Source organism: Bos mutus, chromosome 28 (assembly GCF_027580195.1).
Source record: "Bos mutus isolate GX-2022 chromosome 28, NWIPB_WYAK_1.1, whole genome shotgun sequence".
Lineage (NCBI taxonomy): Eukaryota > Metazoa > Chordata > Mammalia > Artiodactyla > Bovidae > Bos > Bos mutus.
Genome location: NC_091644.1, coordinates 35339185 through 35364049, shown reverse-complemented (window position 1 = coordinate 35364049; position 24865 = coordinate 35339185). Strand labels below are relative to the sequence as shown.

The 24865-nt window shown below is 36.7% G+C and overlaps 1 protein-coding gene across 1 annotated transcript in view; it reads left to right on the top strand.

The window, feature by feature from the left end:
* Window positions 1-24865, top strand: part of RYR2 (ryanodine receptor 2) — an 819609-nt gene that overhangs the window by 598032 nt on the left and 196712 nt on the right. Inside the window, exons 49-56 of the mRNA XM_070364567.1 lie at window positions 1473-1642; window positions 2866-3086; window positions 4351-4441; window positions 6533-6673; window positions 8373-8536; window positions 10759-10837; window positions 17317-17406; window positions 18167-18304. Of these exons, the coding sequence (XP_070220668.1) occupies window positions 1473-1642; window positions 2866-3086; window positions 4351-4441; window positions 6533-6673; window positions 8373-8536; window positions 10759-10837; window positions 17317-17406; window positions 18167-18304 (1094 nt within the window). The remainder of the gene's footprint in view (window positions 1-1472; window positions 1643-2865; window positions 3087-4350; window positions 4442-6532; window positions 6674-8372; window positions 8537-10758; window positions 10838-17316; window positions 17407-18166; window positions 18305-24865) is intronic.

Sequence of the window (24865 nt, the reverse complement as noted above, 5' to 3'; positions counted from 1 at the left end):
TCTGAGCCAATAATTTCAGGTGGATGAATAATGAAGGGACCGCAGAGTAAAGCCGTGCAGCTGGCATTTCTTACTCCAATTCAGTCTCATTAGAGCTTGCTGATTTAATGTAGGGATTAAATGACCTGGGGTGGATTTTTAAATGCAATTTTACTTAGTTTAAAGTTTGCCAATGACTAGATACATAACCTTGGACAAGTTAGCTAACTTTTCTGAAAATTGATTTTTATCTTGTGTTAAAGGAAGATAATAATAATAATACCCCTTCATACTTGTGAACATTTTATGAGATTGTGTCTGGAACATTCCTAACAGAATAACTGACAACAACACAAATGTCAAGAGTTGTTGTTCTTGTATTAATAATTACAGGAAGGAAGATATTAGTTATATTGTTTGTTGTAAGGCGTGGAAATACTTTGGTATTAGCCTTCAATCCAAGTTTCTTTAAAATACCTTTTGTTCATTTTTATGATCAGACTCAGTCATTGAGTATGAATGAAAACAAAAATGCTGTGACTTTGTTATTTCAGGTTGGGATGGTCATGTATCATCTTTCTCAGGGGACTGCTTTTTTTCAACATGTGCATCAGTGTTAAAAATTCTGTGATATAATTTGTGGACTCTTTCAGTGTATTTCAGCAGCAATTTGGCATAACTATCCCATCGTCAAACAGAAAACAAGTTTGTTCTCCAGTATTTTGAATTGGCACATAATTCCCTAATTCTTCCTTTCGGTGATCCCATCTATGAATCTATGGAGTTATACTAAGGAATTCACTCCACTGTATAGGCATCAAGTGTTGACTGTTGATAGAGAAAATAATATGGCTCTCAAATATGTTTTGCTATTGCTACTGCTGCTAAGTCACTTCAGTCGTGTCCAACTCTGTGTGACCCCATAGACGGCAGCCCACCAGGCTTCCCCGTCCCTGGGATTGTTTTACATGGTATTAAATGCTATTATGATTAATGAAACATTTCATTTGAAAGGCAAACTGGTTCATAGAGTTTTGTTCATTATTTTATAATTCTTTAAGCCATATATATGTAAATGATGTAAATGTACCATGATTATCACATAGAGTACGTGAGTCTTAATGTTTTAAAGAGGCTCTTGCTTTGAAAAGACTGCAAACCTTGCTTTACATATTAGCTTTTAGGATGTTTACCCCTAGTTTTATAATTTGGATTATGGATGGCATTTTGTTTCCTTCTCAGAATCTGGCATAATACTCTGTCCTAATCACATATACAATTAACAAATGGATGCTAAAATAGCATTTAAATGACCATGGATTTACAGTGCACTGCCATATTTCCTGCCCTTGCTTGAATGTATTAGAAGAACAGAAAAACATTCAACTGGTAACTTTATTTACAACATGAGCAGTCTGGAAAGTAGCCAGTTGTCATCAATTTTCATGGATGGCATGGCCATTAACAACAGTGTATCACCTTCTCTCTTTTAGATGGGAATGTGGTGGAGCCTGACATGTCTGCGGGGTTTTGTCCAGACCACAAGGCAGCCATGGTTTTGTTCCTTGACAGGGTCTATGGAATTGAGGTTCAAGATTTCCTCCTCCATCTTCTCGAGGTTGGCTTTCTGCCAGATCTCCGGGCTGCTGCTTCTTTAGACACGGTAATGATTTGAACGGATGACTTCTGCAACTTTTAACTCTTCAGTCTCTGCCATCTGATATTCTTTCACAGATATAGTCATTCATTCATTCATTGCCCCCACATGTTTATCAAGTGCCAATTTTTTTAGGGTAGCAGAGAGTAAATAGAAAATAAGATAGACTATATCCTCAAGGAATTTACTGAATAGTGGAGAAAATGTACAACCTGAAGAGGACAGTAAAAATTCTTATCAGTGCAATGGAAGACAGTAAGAAGTTTATATAACTCTAATTAGGGCGGTCACAGTGGTTCCTGTTCAACTTCTAAGTCCACATAAATAATTGTGCATCTCAGTAAAAGCAATTAAAGTATTAAAAAGGTCTAGTGAGCATTGTTAAGTCTTTCCAACTACAGTATCACTCTGGCGTATTCATTTTTTAATGTACATATAGATTAAAATCTGCTTTGTGAGATCAGTAGCCCATGTCAAGAACCTGCCAACATCAGTGTAAATGTTCTACTATTTGAAACATTTTTAAAATAAGCTGGAATGCTAAATGTTATTCTAGTAGTTGTAATAATACCTTGTTTTATTCTCAATTATATGTCTTGTTGATATCAGAGGAAATCAGATCTTGAGTTGGCAATAGCTCCCACATGAAAACCGTGAGAGGAGAATCAGAAAAATGAAACTGAATTATTTTTTCTTTTTTTGGTTGTGTTCATGTGAATTTCTGAACCCAAGTATCACAGATGATAACATGGTAAAACAATCAACCTTTGATTGTTGATTCTGATTGACATGAGTATAAATACGATGAGTATATATACAACATGAGTATAAAGTGTTTGAAATTTACTGTGATAATAAACTCCTTTCTTTGTCCTCTCCTAGTAAAGGGAGACTCTCCCACTCTTCGATATCATTAGCATCTTTCATCTTTCATCCATTCTACCTTTGACATTTTATTATAGAACATGAACTTCTGTGGCTTTTTGCAGAGATAGATATTATTTCATTCATTTTTATCTGTTGATGAGCAATTGAAAATCTGTTGTTTTTAGTGGTAAAAAAAAAAAGTATATGAACCACAGTTAAAGCTATAACAGAGGAATCCATTTCTATATTACATACTTTTGTAAATTTCTGGATAGTGAAATAACATGTCCACACATATGATCCCTTTGAAAGTTGTCTCCTGACCAACGCAAATGACAGTCTCCTCTCCAATTCCCTTCCAGGCTGCTTTGAGTGCTACAGACATGGCCCTGGCGCTCAATCGGTACCTGTGCACAGCCGTGTTACCCTTGTTAACAAGGTGTGCTCCTCTTTTTGCTGGCACCGAGCACCATGCTTCTCTCATTGACTCATTACTTCACACTGTGTACAGGCTTTCTAAGGGCTGCTCACTTACCAAAGCTCAACGGGATTCCATAGAAGTGTGTTTGCTCTCTATTTGTGGGTAAGTGGACTGTGAAATCGATTTCATGTTTCTTTAAATGAGAGAATTTACTCTGTGGTCCTTGAAAGATTGTTATGAATGTTAGCAACAATTTCCAGACCAAAAAATTAATTCACGTTAGTCATTGTCGTGTACCGAGTTATGAGTCTTACCAGAGCACTCTTGCTCCTGATCAAATTCAGGAGTGTTCCTCCAAGACTCTATAGGTATCTAGCCATTGAATATGGTGTTGGACTGATGATGCTGTTCTGGATGTTGGTGGGTGAGGTGGTTGTATGGGGAATCCCTTTCTGTGTTAGTGTAGGATTAACCTTTCAACTGTGTGTAATGGTTTTAACTCCTCTTCTAGAAGAGAAAAGAGAAAAAAGAGACTTATTAAAGGTAAAAAAAAATCTAGTATTATAGTAATAATAGGAAAGTATGACCTATGTTTGACAGTGATGAAAATCAAGGGTCTTACTATGAAATCCAGAAACATTTATCTTCTTGTGAAGTTCTGACAAGTGCAAGTGACAATTTCTTAGACCCCTACCTAGGTTACTGGTTTCTTTCTAATAGACAGGAGCTCTCGGAGGTGAAAGCTTGCAGTCTGTCCAGAACATCGGTGAAAGAAGGGTTTTCACTCACAATGGAATGAGTGTATGGGTGTAGGAGCCAGATGGGACTGAGAGACGTTAGAGATTAGTTCATAATCTTAGTTCCCCGACCCTACAATTCTGTGAAATGGAATCAAAACCTGTCTCACTGATTTTTTCAAAATATTAAATGAGGTGAAGCACTCGGGATTACCAGAATAATAAATGGTCATAGGGTGTTAGTTTTCTTTCCCTTCCTCCTCTGGCAAAATTTCTTAGTCTTTTTCTCTTCCTCTTGCTCCTACACTCCCTCCTCTTTCTGCTTCTGATCTAGTCCCTGAGACCCTTCGCACCCACTGAAAAGAGAGACTAGCATTTACTAAATTAATAGGAACAGTGGGCTCTGTGGTTATGACTGGTGAGAAGAGAAGGGGCTGAAAAGGAACATCTGCTGTAGCAAATGAAGGTTGATTTTCAGATCAGGGAGCTAGAGATGAGTTTGAAATATAACCTTTTATGAAATTACATAACTCTCAGTTAATCTTTGAATTAGGAACACCTAAAATTAACATCATCTGAAGAGAAGTGTAGATATAGGTTCTTGGGGTGTATAATCTGGTTTAATGAATTATCTACTTAGTTTAAACATTATTAGATATTCATTATTAAAATTAGCTTTGTTCCACCAGCCAATTGAGACCTTCTATGATGCAACACTTACTCAGAAGATTAGTATTTGATGTCCCATTATTAAATGAACATGCAAAGATGCCTCTTAAGGTAAGTACAGGAAATGTTTGTAGTTATTTGATTACTGGGTACTCTGACTTTGTTTCCTATTACAATATGTACATTTCTTAAATTCATCATGTTTAATATTGGATGCTGGAAAATTTCTTCCAGTTATTGAAATGGACATATAAGTTGTATTTGTGTGTATATCAGCCTAAATAAACAAGTAATAAAAGGCCAGAGAAATCCTAAGATTGGTTTACTGTATGTCAGTGGAAATAGAAATCAGTGGAAAGAAAACAGGCCACAAGAAAAAGATGAGCCAATATATTCTCAAGCCAATATATTCTTATATGCCATGGAAACATGGTAATAGGCCTGGCCTAAAGTATTAACAACCTCATGTCATTAAGAATAGATTTTTAAAAACAACATTTTCTAAGTCTGTAATCAAATGACAGTTTCCAAATATCATCTCATAAGGTTCAAAATAATCCTTATGTATATGCAGTTGCGGTTTACCATAGAGTATAGACAATTCCCTGACGTATTTGCTTCCCAGCTTTATTATTCTGTACAGGAAATGATCAAGTCTCATTCTGTCTTATTGACTTGGAATATTTTCTTGTCGTTGAATATCCCAATCCCGACTGAGGATTAAGATGTTCAGTTCAGTTCAGTTGCTCAGTCGTGTCTGACTCTTTGAGACCCCATGAACCGCAGTATGCCAGGCTTCCCTATCCATCATCAACTCCCGGAGTTCACTCAGACTCACATCTATCGAGTCAGTGATGCCATCCAGCCATCTCATCCTCTGTCGTCCCCTTCTCCTCCTGCCCCCAATCCCTCCCAGCATCAGAGTCTTTTCCAATGAGTTAACTCTTAGCATAAGGTGGCCAAAGTATTGGAGTTTCAGCTTTAGCATCATTCCTTCCAAAAAGGTGTATACTAATAAATGATCTAGTGGCATGGTCTGTGCATGGAGGTCATTGTCCTGTAATGGACTTTTTATAGATGACCACTCTGCTCTGCCACCTGGTAAGCATTATATTTTTTTCTCATGGCCACACAGTATAAGTGCTATACAAAGAGGTTTGAGATAAAAATGAGCTGCTATTTTTCGAGCTGCCATTACACTAAACATACCAAGGTATTTAACAAAAACAGTCTTTCTCTATGAAAATTAATTTTGGTTTAATAAACCTACGCAAATTAATGAATTTTGCAAAGTAAATTCTGTCCTTGCTGAAAATCCCATTTTAACCTGGGATAATGCTTGTCACATAGAATTTTCTTGGTACAAATGAGCTAGAAGATACCTAAAAAAAGATACAGGGTCGCTTCATGTGATAAAACTCTTTTGCATTATAGATAGTTCTATGTTATTCCAAGCAAATTACATCTCGGTATTTCATCATTTGAGATTCCTAAATTGTGTGTTTTGTAACTGAGAAGGATACTAAGTGAGAAAAAATATGTCTACAGCAAGATATGTAGTTAGTTTTAATAGGAGTAACTCTTATCGGTTTATTTTCCTTTTTAGATATAGGTAAGAGTCCAAAATATATAGTTTCTTTATAAAGATCATTTTATTAATTTGGCAATTAGTTGTGACTATTTCCTAGTTTATTAATCACGAATACATTATCCAAAGAGTTACTAAATAATGGAATCATGAAGTGTAATGATTAAGGATAGGCAGAGAGGAAGCAAAAATATCCAGAGGTACTGTCCCCTGAGAATGCACATTTTAGGTGCTGTATCCTTTGGATCACCCTGACATCAATCAGTTTGTTAAATGCATGGATTCCAGGAGACAACAAGTCATAAAATTATGAGTAAATGATAGCAACTAAAGTAGATCTCAGTACATAGATAGCCAAACAACCTCCTAAAGAATTCTTTTCGAGATAATTTGTGAAATTGGGTGTTTGGTCTTTATCTTGTAATCAGTGTTAAATCTTAAAGAGATATCCTATATAAGGTAATAATGTTTTCCAAAAGAATTCATATGGAATTGAGTAGTTTCCTTTCACTTGGCCTTGTTACATGGCATTAGAATGCCATTGGGAGGAAATGGAAAAAAAAAAAAATGAAGTGTCTTTAGTTCAGTGCTCTTATAATTGTTTTCCTACCTAGCTGCTGACAAATCATTATGAAAGATGCTGGAAATATTACTGCCTGCCTGGAGGGTGGGGCAACTTTGGAGCTGCCTCAGAAGAAGAACTTCATTTGTCAAGAAAGCTGTTCTGGGGCATCTTTGATGCCCTGTCTCAAAAGGTAATTTACCCTGTCTCAGAAGGTAATTTAATCTTTTGTGGATGTATTTGTATCATAAAATAATTGAAGAACCATAGGTCCTTGATAAGAAAGTGTTCCTAGTAGAATAGTGAGATGCTGCCTTTACTTAGCAAGACTTGACATAGTTTTGTTTTTTTCTCTTTATAACAAATGTTGAGAATGCAATTTATATTGACTTTTCATAGTCATGATGGTAACATGTTTCTTGTAATTACAACACTTTTTGACTTGAAAATGGCTAAGCATTTTAGCAAATTATTCACATGGATTGATCAGTTTCTGGTATATTTGGACTTATTTGGACTCAAACCCTTCCTCATCAGTCACCTCCCCAATCTTATAAAGCCTGAAGAAATCTTGTCAAATGTAAAAATGTTAAATATTAAAGCCCATAAAATTATAATATTCCAGTAGCCTTATTGACTTTTCACACTTTGCTGCTATGGTGACTTAAGTGTCTGCATTCACTCTTGCTTTAAGTACATGACATCCTCTAATATTTGCCATATTTGCGGTGAATGGTTTTGTACACTTTTCAGGAAACTGAAGCATAGTATTTCAGTGAAAATCAGAACATGCTTGCTATGCTTATGCTTAAATCATTAATCAAAATCAGTTTGAATTCCCAGATAGACATTATCAGATGACTGGACTAGTATAACAGAAGTTTGCTACATAGTAAAGGAAGTTTATCTGTGACAACATGTGGTAGCTACATCTGAATGCTTTTTCTTGTTGAATTGTGTTTGGGAAACTGAGAGTCCTTTTAAAACAACATGTAGAACGTATTTTTAGAAGAATTTGCACTTTAAAAGCACTTAAAGTGAGATAACTTTAAAATAATTATTATTTTTGATTTTTTAAAAATCTGTAAATACAGTTTAACTATATAACTAATATACTTTTCCCTGGAAGTTTTGGTTATACATTTTTCCTGTAAAAGTTGTTTCTCTGTTCAGAATTTTTTTTATACCTTGAAATGCAAGGTATAAAATTAAAATTTTTTACTCTCTGGGTGTTATCCTTTAGGTAGTTTTCATATATAGTCTTTATACTGTGGTACAGCAATAATCTGTAACTAGCTGTGATAAACTATAACTAATGTACTCCTCGACTGAAATCATGTTTATGTTGTAAAAGCATATTGTACACTTTGAATATTCAAGTTCACCTCACTTCACATATTGGAAAACAAACTTTTAGAGAAGCAAAGATTTTATTCTTTTTATGCTACAACTTCAGTAAAAAGCTTCAGTTTCTCTTATGTTTGGTGGGATTTAAGGCCATATTTTCCGTTTTCTGGGGCTTTCCTGGTGGCTCAGAAGTTAAAGCATCTGCCTGCAATGTAGGAGACTTGGGTTTGATCCCTGGGTTGGGAAGATCCCCTGGGGCAGGAAATGGCAACCCACTCCACTATTATTGCCTGGAGAATCCCATGGACAGAGGAGCCTGGTGGACTATAGTCCACGGGATCACAAAGAGTCAGACATGACTGAGCAACTTCACACTTCACTTTCACTTTCCGTTTTCTAGAAAAAGAATCTTTGGGGGAATTGAGTTAGCTGAAGGTAATTCAGATTTTCTCTTACAACATCGTGTCAGTCGCAGTGCTCATGTTGACAACTTTTGCCAAGTTGTAATGGGATATTTATTTTTTTGGTCCTCCATTTCTTCCCAGAAATATGAACAAGAACTTTTCAAACTGGCACTGCCTTGCCTGAGTGCAGTTGCGGGAGCTTTGCCTCCAGACTACATGGAGTCAAATTATGTCAGTATGATGGAAAAACAGTCATCAATGGATTCTGAAGGGAACTTTAATCCACAACCTGTTGATACCTCAAAGTATGGACTCTTTCTATTGCAGCAGATTTTTATTGTAAATGATGTGTGAAGTCTGAAATTGAATAAGGTACTAAAGTGAACTTTCTCTCATCCATGCCCCCTTTGAATTGGTATCCTTTTAATAGGGGTCCCTTTACTTGATGAAATGATAGTAGTAATACTAATGGTTACATGAATACCAGAAATTGATAAGATGTACCTCCTAAGAGATACACTCTTAACATCACCAGGATTCTCTGTATGTAACCACATGGTTATATCTATAATCATGAGAATCAAGAAAGGATATCAGTTATCTTTTTAGTTGAAGTTCTACCCTAAATGTTAAATTAGTAATTTCAGTCAACCTCTGTGTAGAGTCTTTGACTAGGATGTTTCCAGCATGCAGGCAAGGCTATTTCTTACGAGCAATGGGGCATTATTCATCATCACTACATCTCAGCCAGGCCTGGGGTTAGCAGTCAGTGTTCAGCCTCATAAAACACAGCATGAAAGTGAACGGAATATCAAATGAGAATATCTCTGAAAAATTTAGCGTGCAGTGAGGGTGCAGTGTGACAATCTCAACTACAGATACACTGTTACCTAACATTATGAAGTTCTTCCATGGACCTGGTTGTGTAAATTGTTCTGCAGATCAGGTGTTTGGGTATGTTAGGTGTTTGAGGTCTCAGCACTTTTGTTTTTGTTACCATCTTTGAGTAGAATCATGGTTTCCCACTTGCAAAGAGGCTGTTCTTCGTGCCACATTGTCTTATCCATTCTGTAGTCACTCAGCAAGATCAGTATTAGCAAGGTAGTCACTTGGTGGTTATCATCCCCAGCATCTGAATTTACTTGGGTGTTCAACTTTCAGGCCTCTTGTGTCCCCCCAGCTGGTTTAGCTTCCATAACCAGATCAAAATTTTGACCCAAGTGGTATGCCGTTAGTTTGATAATGCCTTAAATTTGCATGTTTGGTATTTGATGACAGTCCTGTGAGAAAAGACTCTACCCCCCAGTATTTGGCTTATGTGATTGATTGATCCTTTGTATCTCTTCTAAAGTAAGTAAACCAAAATGTCACATGTTCACATTCCTACGTGGGTAAGTTTGTGGTTTGCTAACATACAATGTAATCCAGAATTTTCAAATAACATCAGAACTGTGTCATGGCTTTGATGTTGATTAATTGAATCCAATTAATGAGTAAATGCTGGGCATGTATATTAATTTACCTCAGTTTACCCCTTTGGGGACCTCTTAACAGATTAGGTTTGCATAGTGATATCAGTAGTGTCTACATCTGTATGATTTTTACGTATTGTTTTTTAAATGTGTGTAATAAAGTTCAGTTACCAACTAATAACATGCGAGAAAAGAACAGTAAACCTCATTATATCAGGTCTTATAATTCTATTCTCAAAGTTAACTGCATTAATAAGTTATTTTCATCAGTGAATGGAATTATATGCATACTTAGTTTTTCATTGATAGATATATGTAATAGTACCAAGTCTTATATTTACCATCAGACTTGGTCACCAACTGCATGGACTTCATGTCTGTTTGAGAGATTAAATATTTATTTAAACATGAAAGAACTCAAGAAGAAATGTTATCAAAATCATAAAGCAAGAATTGATTAAATGCTTTCCCCTATTGTTCATATTAGTAACACTTAGAATTTATATATAGATCATTATTATTTAAAATCATTAACACATCACTGGTTATATTCAATTAACTTAAAATTAATTTTAGTACATTTAAAAAATGTAACAAATCAGATTTTAGCAGCCTTTTACCCATTTATAGTTGTTGCAGAAGAGATTAAAATCAAAAAAGAATAACTTCAAAGGACCAATGTGAGAGTAAAGTATGTCTTTAAGCTCCTTATCTAACTATATCTTCATTCAAATTAAAAAAAAATTGGTGCAATCTATTGTCCTTTTCTTGCATACATTTAAATTATTTTTTTCATACTATTTAAATTTTTATTGTATATAATTTATATTAAGATATAAAGTATGAATAAATATAAGATGAGCAGATAGAACCTTATTCGCTTGACTTTTCTCATACTGTTTCTACCATATGGAAAAGTAATACCTTGTTAAACCAATTTTTTAACAGTTTTGCATTGAATGAGATATGAACAGTCATAAGCTGTGGAATAAATTATGAATGATTCCCTGAAAATTCTATGAAAATCAAGCCTCTTTTCTTTGTTTTTCTCATAGCATTACAATTCCTGAGAAGTTGGAATACTTCATTAACAAATATGCAGAACATGCCCATGACAAGTGGTCAATGGATAAGGTAAAAGAACATCACATTCTAAATCATTAATGAATGTGCCTAATGACTGATTCTGGCTCACATATTTCTGACCATGCCAATTTTCTACTTTCAAGTATGAGCATTAGATTAGGAAAGAACATTTAATTATGATTTGCTAATATAATATTTAGCTCTGCCATGGATGTACATAGGATATACCTATGAATAAGAATATTTGTGTTCATAAAAAGCACAGTGTTAGAGAGAATAAGATGATGAAGGAGTAGTTGGATGTAGAGTACATCTCTCTCCATGGATACATTAGAAATACACCTTCAAACACAGAAGTGCATGCAGAACACCAGCTGAGAGCAGACAGGAGTACCTGACCAGAGGAAAGAATATATAGAACCATGCAAAACTCGAGATCAAGCCCTGAGCCTTTGGGGTGGGAGCACTGACTCCAAGACCCTAGACTACCAGAGAAGTAGCCCTAGGGAGTATCAGATAGTGAGAACTCACACAAAGGAAACCACTTGAATACAAGACCCAGCATCACCCAACCACCAGTAGCACTCTGTGCAGGACTCCTCATCTAAATAACAAACAAAACAAAAATACAAACCCAATCATCAGCAGACAGGATTACCCCCTCACTCAGCCTTGCCCATCAGAGGTCAAACAAACAAACAAACAAAAAATCAGCACAAATCTCACACTAACCCCTGGACCAACTTTATCAGGGCAAAAATGAAAAGGAAGAAAGAATTCAGCCTTGAAGCCTGGGAAAAGGAGACCTCAAACACAATAAGTTAAAAAAAATAATGAAAAGGCAGAGAAATACTGTACAAATGAAGGAACAAACTAGAAACACAGAAGTCCAAATAAATGAAGAGGAAATAGGCAAACTACCTGAAAAAGAATTCAGAATAACAATAGTAAAAATGATCAAAAACCTTGACAACAAAATGGAGAAAATGCAAGAATCAATTAACAAAGAACTGGAAGAATTAAAAAATAAATACACAGAGACAAACAATACAATTACTGAAATTAAAAATACTCTGGAAGGAATCAGTAGCAGAATATCTGAAGCAGAAGAACAAATCAGTGAGCTAGAAGATAAAATGGTAAAAATAACTTCTGAATAGCAGAATAAAGTAAAAAGAATGAAAAGAACTGAAGACAATCTCAGAGACCTCTAGGACAATATCAGACGTACCAACCTTTGAATTATAGGGGTCCCAGAAGAAGAAGAGAAAAAGAAAGGGTATGAGAAAATTTTTGAAGAGATTATAGTTGAAAATTTCCCCAACGTGGAAAAGGAAATAGTCAAATCAAGTCCAAGAGGCACAGAGAGTCCCATACAGGATAAACACAAGGAGAAACATGCCAAGAGACATACAATCTAATCAAACTAAGACCAAATGCAAAGAAAGAATATTAAAAGCGGCAAGGGAGAAGCAACAAGTAACATACAAGGGAAACCCCATACTCTTAACAGCTGATCTTTCAGCAGAAACTCTGCAAGCGGGAGGAGAATGGCAGGAAGTATTTAAAGTACTGAAAGGGAAAAATCTACAGCCAAGATTACTGTACCTGGCAAGGATCTCATTCAAAATTAATGCAGGAATAAAAAGCTTTTCAGACAAGCAAAAGTTAAGAGAATTCAGTACCACCAAACCAGCTTTACAACAAATGCTGCTGCTGCTGCTGCTGCTAAGTTGCTTCAGTCGTGTCCGACTGTGTGCAACCCCATAGACGGCAGCCCACCAGGCTCCCCCGTCCCTGGGATTCTCCAGGCAAAAATGCTGGAGTGAGTTGCCATTTCCTTCTCCAATGCATGAAAGTGAAAAGTGAAAGTGAAGTCACTCAGTCATGTCCGACTCCTAGTGACTCCATGGACTGCAGCCCACCAGGCCCCTCCATCCATGGGATTTTCCAGGCAAGAGTACTGGAGTGGGGTGCCATCGCCTTCTCCGACAACAAATGTTAAAGGGACTTATATAGTCAAGAAATACAAGAGAATAAAAAAGATGTACAAAATCAACCCCAAACAATTAAGAAAATGGCAATAGGAACATGTATATCAATAATTACTTTAAATGTAAATGGACTAAATGCTCCAACCAAAAGACACAGACTGGCTGAATGGATACAAAATCAAGACCCATATAAATATATGCTGTCTACAAGAAACCCACTTCAGACCTAAAGACACATGTAGGCTGAAAGTGAGAGGATGGAAAAATAGATTTCCTGCAAATGGGAAGCAAAAGAAAGCTGGAGTATCAATCCTCATATCAGACAAAATAGACCTTAAGATAAAGAAGATTAGAAGAGATAAGGAAGGACACTAGATAATGATCAAGGGATCAATCCAAGAGGAAGACATAGCAATTGTAAATATCTATGAACCCACCATAGGAGCACCTCAATACATAAGGCAAATACTAACAGACATAAAAGGAAAAATTGACAGTAACACAATGATAGTAGGAGACATTAACACCCCACTCACACCAATGGACAGAGCATCAAAACAGAAAATTAATAAGGAAACACAAGTCTTAAATGATACATTAGATGAGCTGGGTCTCAGTGATATCTTCAGGACATTCCATCCAAATGCAGAAGATACACCTTCTTCTCAAGTGCACATAGAACATTTTCCAGGATTAACCACATCTTGGGTCACAAATCAAACCTCAGGAAATTTAAGAAGATTGAAGTTGTATCAAGCATCTTCCCTGACCACAACACTGTGAGACTACATATAATTTACAAGAAAAAATTTGTAAGAAACACAAACAACATGTTTCTAAATAACCAACAGGTTACTGAAGAAATCAAAAGGGAAATCAAAAAATTTCTAGAAACAAATGACAATGAAAACACAACTCAAAACCTATGGAATTCTGCAAAAGCAGTTCTAAGAAGGAGGTTTATAGCAATACAGTCCTACCTCAAGAAACAAGAAAAGCATCAAATAGACAACCTAACTTTACACCTAAAACAACTGGGAAAAGAAGAACAAAAAAGCCCCCAAAATTAGTAGAAGGAAAGAAATCATAAAGATCAAAGCAGAAATAAGTGAAAAAGAAAGTATACTAAAGATTAATAAAACTAAAAGCTGGTTCTTTAAGAAGAACCAAAGAAGAAGCCATATCCAGACTCATCAAGAAGAGAGAAGAAATCAAATCAACAAAATTAGAAATGAAAAGGAGAGGTTATAACAGACAATGCGGAAGTACAAAGGATTTTAAGAGACTATTATGAACAACTATATGGCAATAAAATGGATAACCTGGAAGAAACTGATAGATTCTTAGGAATGATCAGGAAGAAATAGATTCTTAGGATTCTTAGATTCTTAGGAATGAACCAGGAAGAAATAGAAATTATGAACAACCCAATTATAAGCACTGAAATGGAAGCTGTGATCAAAAATCTCCCAAAAAACAAAAGCCCGGGACCAGATGGCTTCACAGGAGAATTCTATCAAACATGTAGAGAATAGCTAATGCTTATTCTTCTAAAACTCTTTCAAAAAATTACAGGAGAAGGAACACTTCCAAACTCGTTCTACAAGGCCACCATCACTCTGATAACCAAAACCAGACAATGACAACACAAAAAAAGAAAACTACAGGCCAATATCACTGATGAGCATAGATGCAAAAATCCTCAATAAAATTTTTGCAAACAGAATTCAGCAACATCAAAAAGCTCATACACCACAATCAAGTTGGGTTTATTCCAGGGATGCAAGGATTCTTCAATATATGCAAATCAGTCAGTGTGATACACCATATTAACAAATTGAAAATAAAAACCATATGATAATCTCCATAGATGCAGAAAAAAGCCTTTGACAAAATTCAGCACCCATTTATAATGAAAACTTCAAAAAATGGGCATAGAAAGAACCTACCTCAACATAGTAAAGGCCATATATGATAAGCCTACAGCAAACATTATTCTCAATGGTGAAAAACTGAAAGCATTCCCCCTAAGATTAGAACAAGACAAGGGTGTCCACTTGCACCACCATTATGCAACATAGGTCTGGAAGTCCTAGCTACAGCAATCAGAGAAGAAAAATGAATCTAGATCAGAAAAGAAGAAGTAAAGCTCTCACTGTTTGCAGATGACATGATACCGCACATAGAAAACTCTAAAGAAAGTGAAGTAGCTCAGTCGTGTCCGACTTTTTGCAACCCCATGGACTGTAGCCTACCACACTCCTCTGTCCATGGGATTCTCCAGGCAAGAGTACTGGAGTGGGTTGCCATTTCCTTCTCCAGAGGATCTTCTCGAGCCAGGAATCAAACCCAGGTCTCCTGCATTGTAGACAGACACTTTACCATCTGAGCCACCAGGGAAGCCAAGAGAAGAAGAGAACTCTAAAGATAGTATCAAAATATTACTAGAGTTAATCAGTGAATTTAGCAAAGTTGCAAAATGAATACACAGAAATGACTTGCATTTCTATATACTAACAATGAAAAATCAGAAGGAAAAATTAAGGAGTCAATCCCATTCACCATTGCAACAAAAAGAATTAAATATATAGGAATAAACTTATGTAAGGTGACAAAAGAACTGTACACAGAAAATTATAAGACACTAATGAAAGAAATCAAAGATGACATAAACAGATGGAGAGATATTCCATGTTCCTGGGTAGGAAGAATAAATACTATGAAAATGACTGTACTACCAAATGCAATCTACAGATTCAACGCAATCCCTGTCAAAGTACCAATGGCATTTTTCACAGAACTAGAACAAAAAATTTCACAATTCATATGGAAACACAAAAGACCTCAGTAGCCAAAGCAGTGTTGAGAAAGAAGAATGGAGCTGGAAGAATCAACCTTCCTGATTTCCGATTATACTACAAAGCTACAGTCATCAAGACAATATGGTACTGGCACAAAACCAGAAATATAGACCAATGGAACAAGATAGCCCAGAAATAAACCCATGCACCTATGGGTACCTTATTTTTGACCATAGAGGCAAGAATACAATGGGGCAAAGACAGCCTCTTCAATAAATGGTGCTGGGAAAACTGGACAGCTACATGTAAACGAATAAAATTAGAACACCTCCTAACATCATACACAAAAATAAACTCGGGAAGACAAATTCAGTAAGACATAGTGACTCTGCATCCAGAAATCTTTTAAGAAAACTTTACCTTTTATGTGTAATTTTACATTACAAAAAGATCTTGAAAATTTTTAATCAGAATTTAGTAATTATTTACATCTTCTTGTCTTCAGTTGCATCTCTTATCACTAAATAGATCTTCATTTCCCTTACAGGGCAAGATGGCATGTTTTATTTGCATTGTCTATAAAAGAGGAGCGACTTGAATGAGATAACTAAGTAGCCCCAATGTCTGACACAAGTCCTACATACTTTTATGAGATTTTTTCTAGAGGAAACATCGTGCACAGTTGTCACATTTCAGTTGAGCCTAGTAAAACTTGAAAGAAGATGGTTAAAATAGGTTTGTCAGAGAAATTAAGTTGAGATGATGCAGGAATCTAAAATGAGGATACACTGCTTTGCTGAAGGGAAAATCAAACAGCAATAGTTCCAAAAGATGTTTGTGTCACGTGGCAATTCAGTATTACCCAGTTTCAATCCTTGCCCTGGCCAACCAGTCCCTTCCTTCCTCTAAGAAACCCCATTTTTGTTAAGCATGTGACTTATTCTTTGTTCAGTAATTTAACCATGTTAGTAGGTGAGTCAGTAAGAGTAAAGTATCTGCCCTATTTAAAGACTCTATTAGATACTAAGCTGTTGGGGGGTGGTGATGGAGAGGAAGTTTACAGGAAAGCGGTCCTGAGCTGTTTCAGCCTAGTTATTCAGATTCCATTGACATACAGGGAAACAGTGAAGTGTGCCAGATTATATGGGCAAAAGCATGTGGGACGAATGTGTTGATAGGTCATTGAACATAGGAATAGCAAAACAAATAGCACTATTTAGGGAGGCTTCCAAATTAAACAGCCACTTCAGATTAAAATGAGTGTCTCACATATATGTGTCACAGGTTGAGGTCCTTAGTTAAACATGATGAGCTAAAATGAATATCACATTGGCTGTGCAGCCTGTAGCTGCCTCCTAGGGGAGGGCGATTGACATAATCACAGATCTGTCTAAGGAAGGCTGGATGCTATTCATCTCTGCATAAAAAAAATGTATGCCGGGAAATTCCCTGGTGGTCCAGTTGTTATGACTCACCACTTTCCCTGTGGTGAGGGGAAACAAACAAACAAACAAAATTGGTCTGAGAAACAAACAAACAAAAAATTGTTCCAGGTGATCACTCAAAATAATATTGACTAGGATGAAAATCTTTATATTGACTTATACTGGATAAAAGTTCAAACCTTAATGCTTATCTTGGTTGATTTTAAATTTATCAAGTACATACTTAAACACATGCACACCTACACTCTAAAATTAATGCATGTAAAACAATTTTGATTTTTTTTTAGTTGGCAAATGGATGGATTTATGGAGAAATATATTCAGACTCATCTAAAGTTCAACCATTAATGAAGCCATATAAACTATTATCTGAAAAGGTGACTTTTTTTAAGTTTACGTAGCTTTAATTTGGGGGTGGAAGTTTTTGCTATGTAAATTTCTTATTAAAATGTCTTCTTTATACATACTATTTATACCCTTTCTCAAAGGTCTCCTTTTTACATTTTTTTTGTCTTCTTTTTCTTCATAATCCAATTTTCTGTCAGTATTTAACTGGTTATTCTCCTTTCTATGTAATATTTTTCTGTTTTTTAAAAATTTTTATTCCTCTTCTATATATTTAAGAACTTTAGAAAATATTCTTATCAATCTAAAGAGTCTTTTGTTAAGTTATAATGAAGTAATATATTTTAGTATTTTTATTATTTATGTTTTCATGTACTTTACTCTGTTGGGGGAAAAGCAGTATCTTGACAAATGAACTGTAAAGGATTTTCTGGCTCCCTGCTTATAGAATAAGTTACTTCTCTGTTTATTCAGATTGTAGAAATGCTGTCAAGCACATGTCATATAATCTGGAACTTTTTCCTAATAGTGATCCTGCTTTCTAGGGAAACTAAAGAAAATTAACCTCATGCTATAGTAAGCCAGGATCCCTCTTAGCATCATTAGTCAAACTAGATTTCAGCTCACATTCTGCTCTTCAGAATTTTTACTTTCCTTTTTTATTTTTAAATAAACAGTGCTAATCAAAAATGTTTAGGTGAAGGTAGAGTATTTCAGAACAAAGCGTTAAATATTTTAAACTTTTATTTAGGTTCATAATATGCCATCCTTTTATCTTTTTTTTCTTTCTAGGAAAAAGAAATTTATCGCTGGCCAATCAAAGAATCTTTAAAAACTATGCTGGCTTGGGGATGGAGAATTGAAAGGACCCGAGAGGGAGACAGCATGGCCCTTTATAACCGTACTCGTCGTATTTCTCAGACAAGTCAGGTAAATATCACAGTGATGTCTGTGTCATTTTAAAATAATTTGAGTATTTCATTTAATTATTGTGTTTTCCACAACAACTAATTTGAAAATTCTGAAGACTAATATAAAGTTTAGAAAGTCTACTTTTTCCTTAAGTAAGCTTAGGCCTTGGAGTTTATCTGTCAGGCTGTACTTCTCCTGATGGTATATAAAGGAGTACCTGGTGATAAAGTCTTGAAGGTATGTTAATAAATAAGTTCCTTACCTACAATTAGGTTGTCTATTAAGGTTTTGTCTCCTTGCCAATAAGAACTGCAGATTGGTTCTTAGGGGCTAGTGGAGTGGTCAGAAGTAGTTCTGGATCTAAAGCTTCCATGGATGTACTTGCAAAGGGAAGATATACAACTGGACAGGCAGAGCAGGAATGAAAGAGCACACTGTTAGTGGGCCGAGTCAAGGAAGTCAGTCAACTGAGCAGAGCGTGGCTGTGGGGCTTCTGTGCTCAAGAGGGCACAGTAAGGACAGCCTTGATCTTGAGAACCTTTGTTGTTGCTGAGTTGCTAGGCTGTGTCCGACTCTTTGCAATCCCATGGACTGCACCATACCAGGCTTCCTTGTCCTTCACTATATTCCAGCATTGCTCAAAGTCATGTCCGTTTAGTCAGTGATGCCATCCAACCATCTTATCCTGTATCTGCCACTTCTCCTCCTGCCCTCAATCTTTCCCAGCATCAGGGTCTTTTCCAGTGAGTCAGCTCTTTGCATCAGGTGGCCAGAGTATTGGAGCTTCAGCTTCAGCATCAGTCCTTCCAGTGAATCTTCTGGGTTGATTTCCTTGCTCTCCAGGGGACTTTCAAGAGCCTTCTCCAGCACCACAGTTTGAGAGCACCAGTTCTTCAGCACTCAACCTTCTTTATGGTCCAGCTCTCTCATCCATACATGGCTACTGGAAAAACCATAGCTTTGATTATATGGACCTTTGTAGGCAAAGTACCAAACACTTTGCCTTCTTGCATTTGTTTTTCTTTGGAATGGTTTTGGTCACTGCCTCCTGTACAGTGTTATTAACCTCCATCCATAGTTCTTCAGGTGCTCTGTCTATCAGATCTAATCCTTTGAATCTGTTTGTCACTTCTACTGTATAATCATAAGGGATTTGATTTAGGTGATACCTGAATGACCTGAGTGATTTTCCCTACTTTCTTCAAATTAAGTCTGAATTTTTTAATAAGGTCTCATGATATGAGCCGGAGAAGGCAGTGGCACCCCACTCCAGTACTCTTGCCTGGAAAATCCCACGGACGGAGGGCCTGGTTGGCTGTAGTCCGTGGGGTCACTAAGAGTCGGACACGACTGAGTGACTTCACTTTCACTTTTCACTTTCATGCACTGGAGAAGGAAGTGGCAACCCACTCCAGTGTTCTTGCCTGGAGAATCCCAGGGATGGGGGAGCCTGGTGGGCTGTCGTCTATGGGGTCGCACAGAGTCAGACACGACTGAAGCGACTTAGCAGCAGCAGCATGATATGAGCCACAGTCAGCTCCAGGTCTTGTTTTTGTTGACTATATAGAGCTTCTCCATCTTCTGCAAAGAATTTAATCAATCTTATTTTGGTATTGACCATCTGGTGATGTCCATGTGTAGAGTTGTCTCTGTTGTTGGAAGAGAACCTCTCCTTGACCAGATACCAGCTGGCTCTTTGATTTCTTCTAGGAGCTAAACCTGACCTTGTCTCTTTCAAACTGCTTGGGTTACTATATTTGGTTTAGCCAAAATATTGTGTTTTTTGTTGCCATTTATATTGATAACATTTTTGAAGAAAGAAAATGAAGACACTCAAAGCATGTGTTTCGCATGCTTCACATTTGAAATATACTGTTAAATAGATTTAAGTTCTGATTTGGGCCTGCTCTGCTCAGTCACTCAGTCATGTTCGACTGTTTGTGGCCCTGTGGAATGTAGCCCAACAGACTCCTCTGCCCATGCAATTTTCCAGGCAAGAATACTGGAGTGGGGTACCATTTCCATTTCTAGGGGATCTTCCTGACCCAGTGATCGAACCTGGGTCTCTTGTGTCTCCTCCTAGTCTGCCTGCTAGTAGAGGCAGATTCTTCACAACTAGCACCATCTGGTAGCCCAGATGCATATTTTACATCAAATTCTCTTAAGTATCATGAACATAGAGGTTTGTAAAAGCATACTTTTCCTGTTATCATGATTGCACATATTTCTAACTAAATTCCATTTTGTTTTAATCTGTTTAAACAAATATTGAGCACAAACTGAGTCCTGGGCCATAGGAATATAAAGATAATAAGATCTGATTGTGTTCCAAAAGACTCACAGTTTGGTGTTAGAGACAATCAGGTTAAACCTACTCCAATGATAAGATTTAGGCTAGTGATATATACAAGGTACTCAGAGTGCAGAGAATGGAATTATCTGGGTTTTTCTTTTTTCCCCCTCTAAATTGTATAGGAAATAAGGAAATTATTACATAATGGAAGTGATGTGAAGCTTTGCCAGGAAACAGATTCTCCCCCATTCTTGATAGCAAAAATTATGGGCTCTAATTTAAAACTGCATGTGTTGAATGAGAGCATGCCCTTTGAAATAATAATGGTCCCAATTCTGTGAGCCAGTACTAAAGAGTAGAAATGGTAGAAGGCAGATAAGAAAAAAGACCTTCTCTTAGCCAGAAAAAAACTGGGCCTATATAGCATGCTGGAGCACAGCCCAGAGAAGGCAAGGGAGGGGCTGCAGCAGAATGAGGGGAACTCCATTCTCTTGTTGCTGCCTTTGCCAAATGTTTTCTCACCACTGCCGTCGGAGTGGGTAGGGCCGACTGCTAAGTAGCCTCTCCCTGTCCTGTCTCTAGAATATTTCTCAAATAACAACAAAGGAAGAGAAGCAAAGGGTCATTCTATGATTTTAGCCATGCTCACCTGAAGATTAACGTAACTTATGGGTTGCATACTTTTGCAAACACCCCTGAAAAAAAACAAACAAAAAAACCCGGTAACTGACGATGAAACATAACAAGCTCCAAAATGGTTCTGGGTCATGTCAGATATAAAATCTTAACCCAGATTTAAGAAACTGATTTTAAAACATTGAAAGTCATTACAGACTCTGTAAATTATACGGTATAAACTATAACCAATCCATTGTCAGAAAAGGATTACCTTTTTCTTTAACCCCAGGAAAATTTATTGTTTTGCTGAATTAAACTTTTCTCGAGAGTGCTAAAAAATGCTATGTTGTGTTTATTTCCTTTTTTCCTTACTTCCCCTTTAGCTCGTAATGTAGTTTTCAGTGCCCATTAAGCCCTCAATAAATATGATTTTATATGATACCCATATAACCATCACTTAAGTCTTACTGATTTTCAGTGACATGTGTGATATATGACATATATTGTTAAACCCCCTGTGTCATTCAAAAATATTAGGAGGTGCCTATGCTAGACGTATGGATTAAGAGGGACAGCCCTAGAGGTAGGCTTCAATCCTGGGACTTCCACTCTGTGGAAATAAACTGCTGGGCATATTACTTAATCTGTTTACCTCAGTAGATGGTAACTCATGATTACCATTATTATTTACATATTTTTAATGTCAGGAAGCATTTTTTCAAAGGTAAATAAAAGAGCTTGTTTGTGTTTGTGGTACTTTGACTTTTAGTAAAGAAAGAATATTTTTATCAGTGTCAGAAACAGAAAGCAGCAAATGCTGCAAATATATTTATAATCCTTGTCATTATTTTCACCCTAACATTATTGAAACATAATCCAATATAATTTGAAATGTTAAAATGGATTATCATTTCTTAATTACTAACATTACAGTATTATCATCTTTTTCAGTTATCATCTTGCTAAGCTTCTTAATGTCGTTCCTCTCTCCAGTATTGATTTCCCATGTGATTATAAAGATATTTTCTATTATGTAATAGGTACACTCTTGAATAAATTAAGGAACACTTTTGATGGCATCACTTTATATTAAGGACTATCTACTTGGATGAATTGAAATCACTTGTTGACATGATTCTGAGCCAGTACGCTTCATTTATTTCTCCTGGGACTCAGCACTGTGTCTGCAAGGCAGAAGTGGCCTGTATTTAACTCAGCAAGATCTGGGTTTGAAATCCTGGCCTCACCGTTGAGTAGATAGCTTTTTTATGAGCTTGGGCACACTGCTTAACCTTTCTGTGCTGCAGTTTTCTCCTTTTAAAAATAAAACAGCAAAGAGCATCTAATTTACAAGATTATTGTGAGGATTGCGTCGTAATGCTTACAAATCACTTAAGAGTGTGGTGAGCATATATTGCAGTCAACATTGGACCTTATTATGATCATTGTAAGCATGATTTCAGGAAATTTACTACTCAATTACAATTTTATAATTTGCATATTAAGATAATATATGGGCATAGACAAAGCCAATAACTTGATAGAATATAGAATAGAGTGTATACCTATATGTGCTGCTGCTGCATCGCTTCAGTGGTGTCCGACTCTGTGCGACCCCATAGACGGCAGCCCACCAGGCTCCCCTATCCCTGGGATTCTCCAGGCAAGAACGCTGGAGTGGGTTGCCATTTCCTTCTCCAATGCATGAAAGTGAAAAGTGAAAATTAAGTCGCTCAGTCGTGTCCGACTCTTTGCGACCCCATGGACTGCAGCCCACCAGGCTCCTCTGTCCATGGGATTTTCCAGGCAAGAGTACTGGAGTGGGGTGCCATTGCCTTCTCCAATACCCATATGTAGAATCTATCAATAAAATATGACACAAATCAACTTATCTATTAAACAGAAACAGATGTGCAAACATAGAGAATAGATTTGTGGTTGCCAAGGCGAAGGAGTGGGAAAGGGAAGGCCTGCGAGTTTGCACTAACAGATGCAAACTATTATACACAGACAGGATGGATAAACAGCACAGTCCTACTGTGCAGCACGGGGAACTATCCTCAGTATCCTGGGATAAGCTATAATGGAAAAGAATGTGAACAAAGAATATATATAAATGTGTGTGTATGTAACTGAATCACTGTTGTACAGCAAAATTAGTGCCACATTGTAAATCAACTATACTTTAATAAAATAAAAAAGAATGAGTGTAAAAGTGCTGACAGAATTAGAAGTGGGGAGATCTGATTCGAGGTGCTAAACTGGTAAATTTTGACTTGATAGTCACGTCAGCAGAAAAGGAGGACATTTCTGGCAATTTAAGGTGTGTTCCATAGGCTCTTAATAGTTACTTTTTACCCCCAATTTTATTTTCTTGTATCTAGTTTTTATCACGCATGTAGAATATACATTATTTAAACAAATTTTTAAAATAAGCTTCTAACCTAAGAAGGAGAAGAGGATGAATAAAATTTGTTACCTCAGTTCAGTTCAGTTCAGTCACTCAGTCGTATCCAACTCTTTGTGACCCCATGGACTGCAGCATGCCAGGCCTCCCTGTCCATCACCAACCCCTGGAGTTTACTCAAACTCGCATCCATTGAGTCGGTGATGCCATCCAACCATCTCATCCTGTGTCATCCCCTTCTCCTCCCGCCTTCAATCTTTCTCAGCATCAGGGTCTTTTCAAGTGAGTCAGTTCTTCGCATCAGGTGGCCAAGGTACTGGAGTTTCAGCTTCAGCATCAGTCCTTCCAATGAATATTCAGGACTGATATCCTCTAGGATGGACTGGTTGGAACTCCTTGCTATCCAAGGGACTCTGAAGAGTCTTCTCCAACACTGCAGTTCAAAAGCATCAATTCTTGGGCGCTCAGCTTTCTTTAGAGTCCAGCTCTCACATCCATACATGATTATTGGAAAAACCATAGCTTTAACTAGACAGACCTTTGTTGGCAAAGTAATGTCTCTGCTTTTTAATATTCTGTTTAGGTTGGTCATAACTTTTCTTCCAAGGAGCAAGTGTCTTTTAATTTCATGGTTGCAGTCACCATCTGCAGTGATTTTTGTGCCCCCCAAAAATAGTCTGTCACTATTTCCATTGTCTCCCCATCTATTTGCCATGAAACAATGGAACTGGATGCCGTGATCTTAGTTTTCTGAATGTTGAGTTTTAAGCCAACGTTTTCACTCTCCTCTTTCACTTTCATGAAGAGGCTCTTTAGTTCTTTGCTTTCTGCCATAAGTGTGGTGTCATCTGCATATTTGAGGTTATTGAAATTTCTTCTGGCAATGTTGATTCCAGCTTGTGCTTTGTTACCTATCTTGAACTAAAATATAGGCTAGGACAGAGGAATAATTCATTCATTCTTTCAGTAGATATTTCGTGAGCACCTTCTATGTTCCATGCACTGTCCTAAGCTTTTCAGATAGTTCCCTGAACAACATAGACAAACACCTCTGCTCTCACGGAGTTTCCTGCTTATGGGGAAAGTAAACAATAGATTTAAGTAAATTACATGTTATATCACAATATGATCAATATTTTGGAAAAAGAAACCTGCATAGAAAGGCAGATTATGAGTGTAGAGGAGGGAGCTGAATAACCTGTGGGGATGAGTTGCAATTGTATATGGTGTTATCAGAATAGATTTCATGGAGAAGATAAAT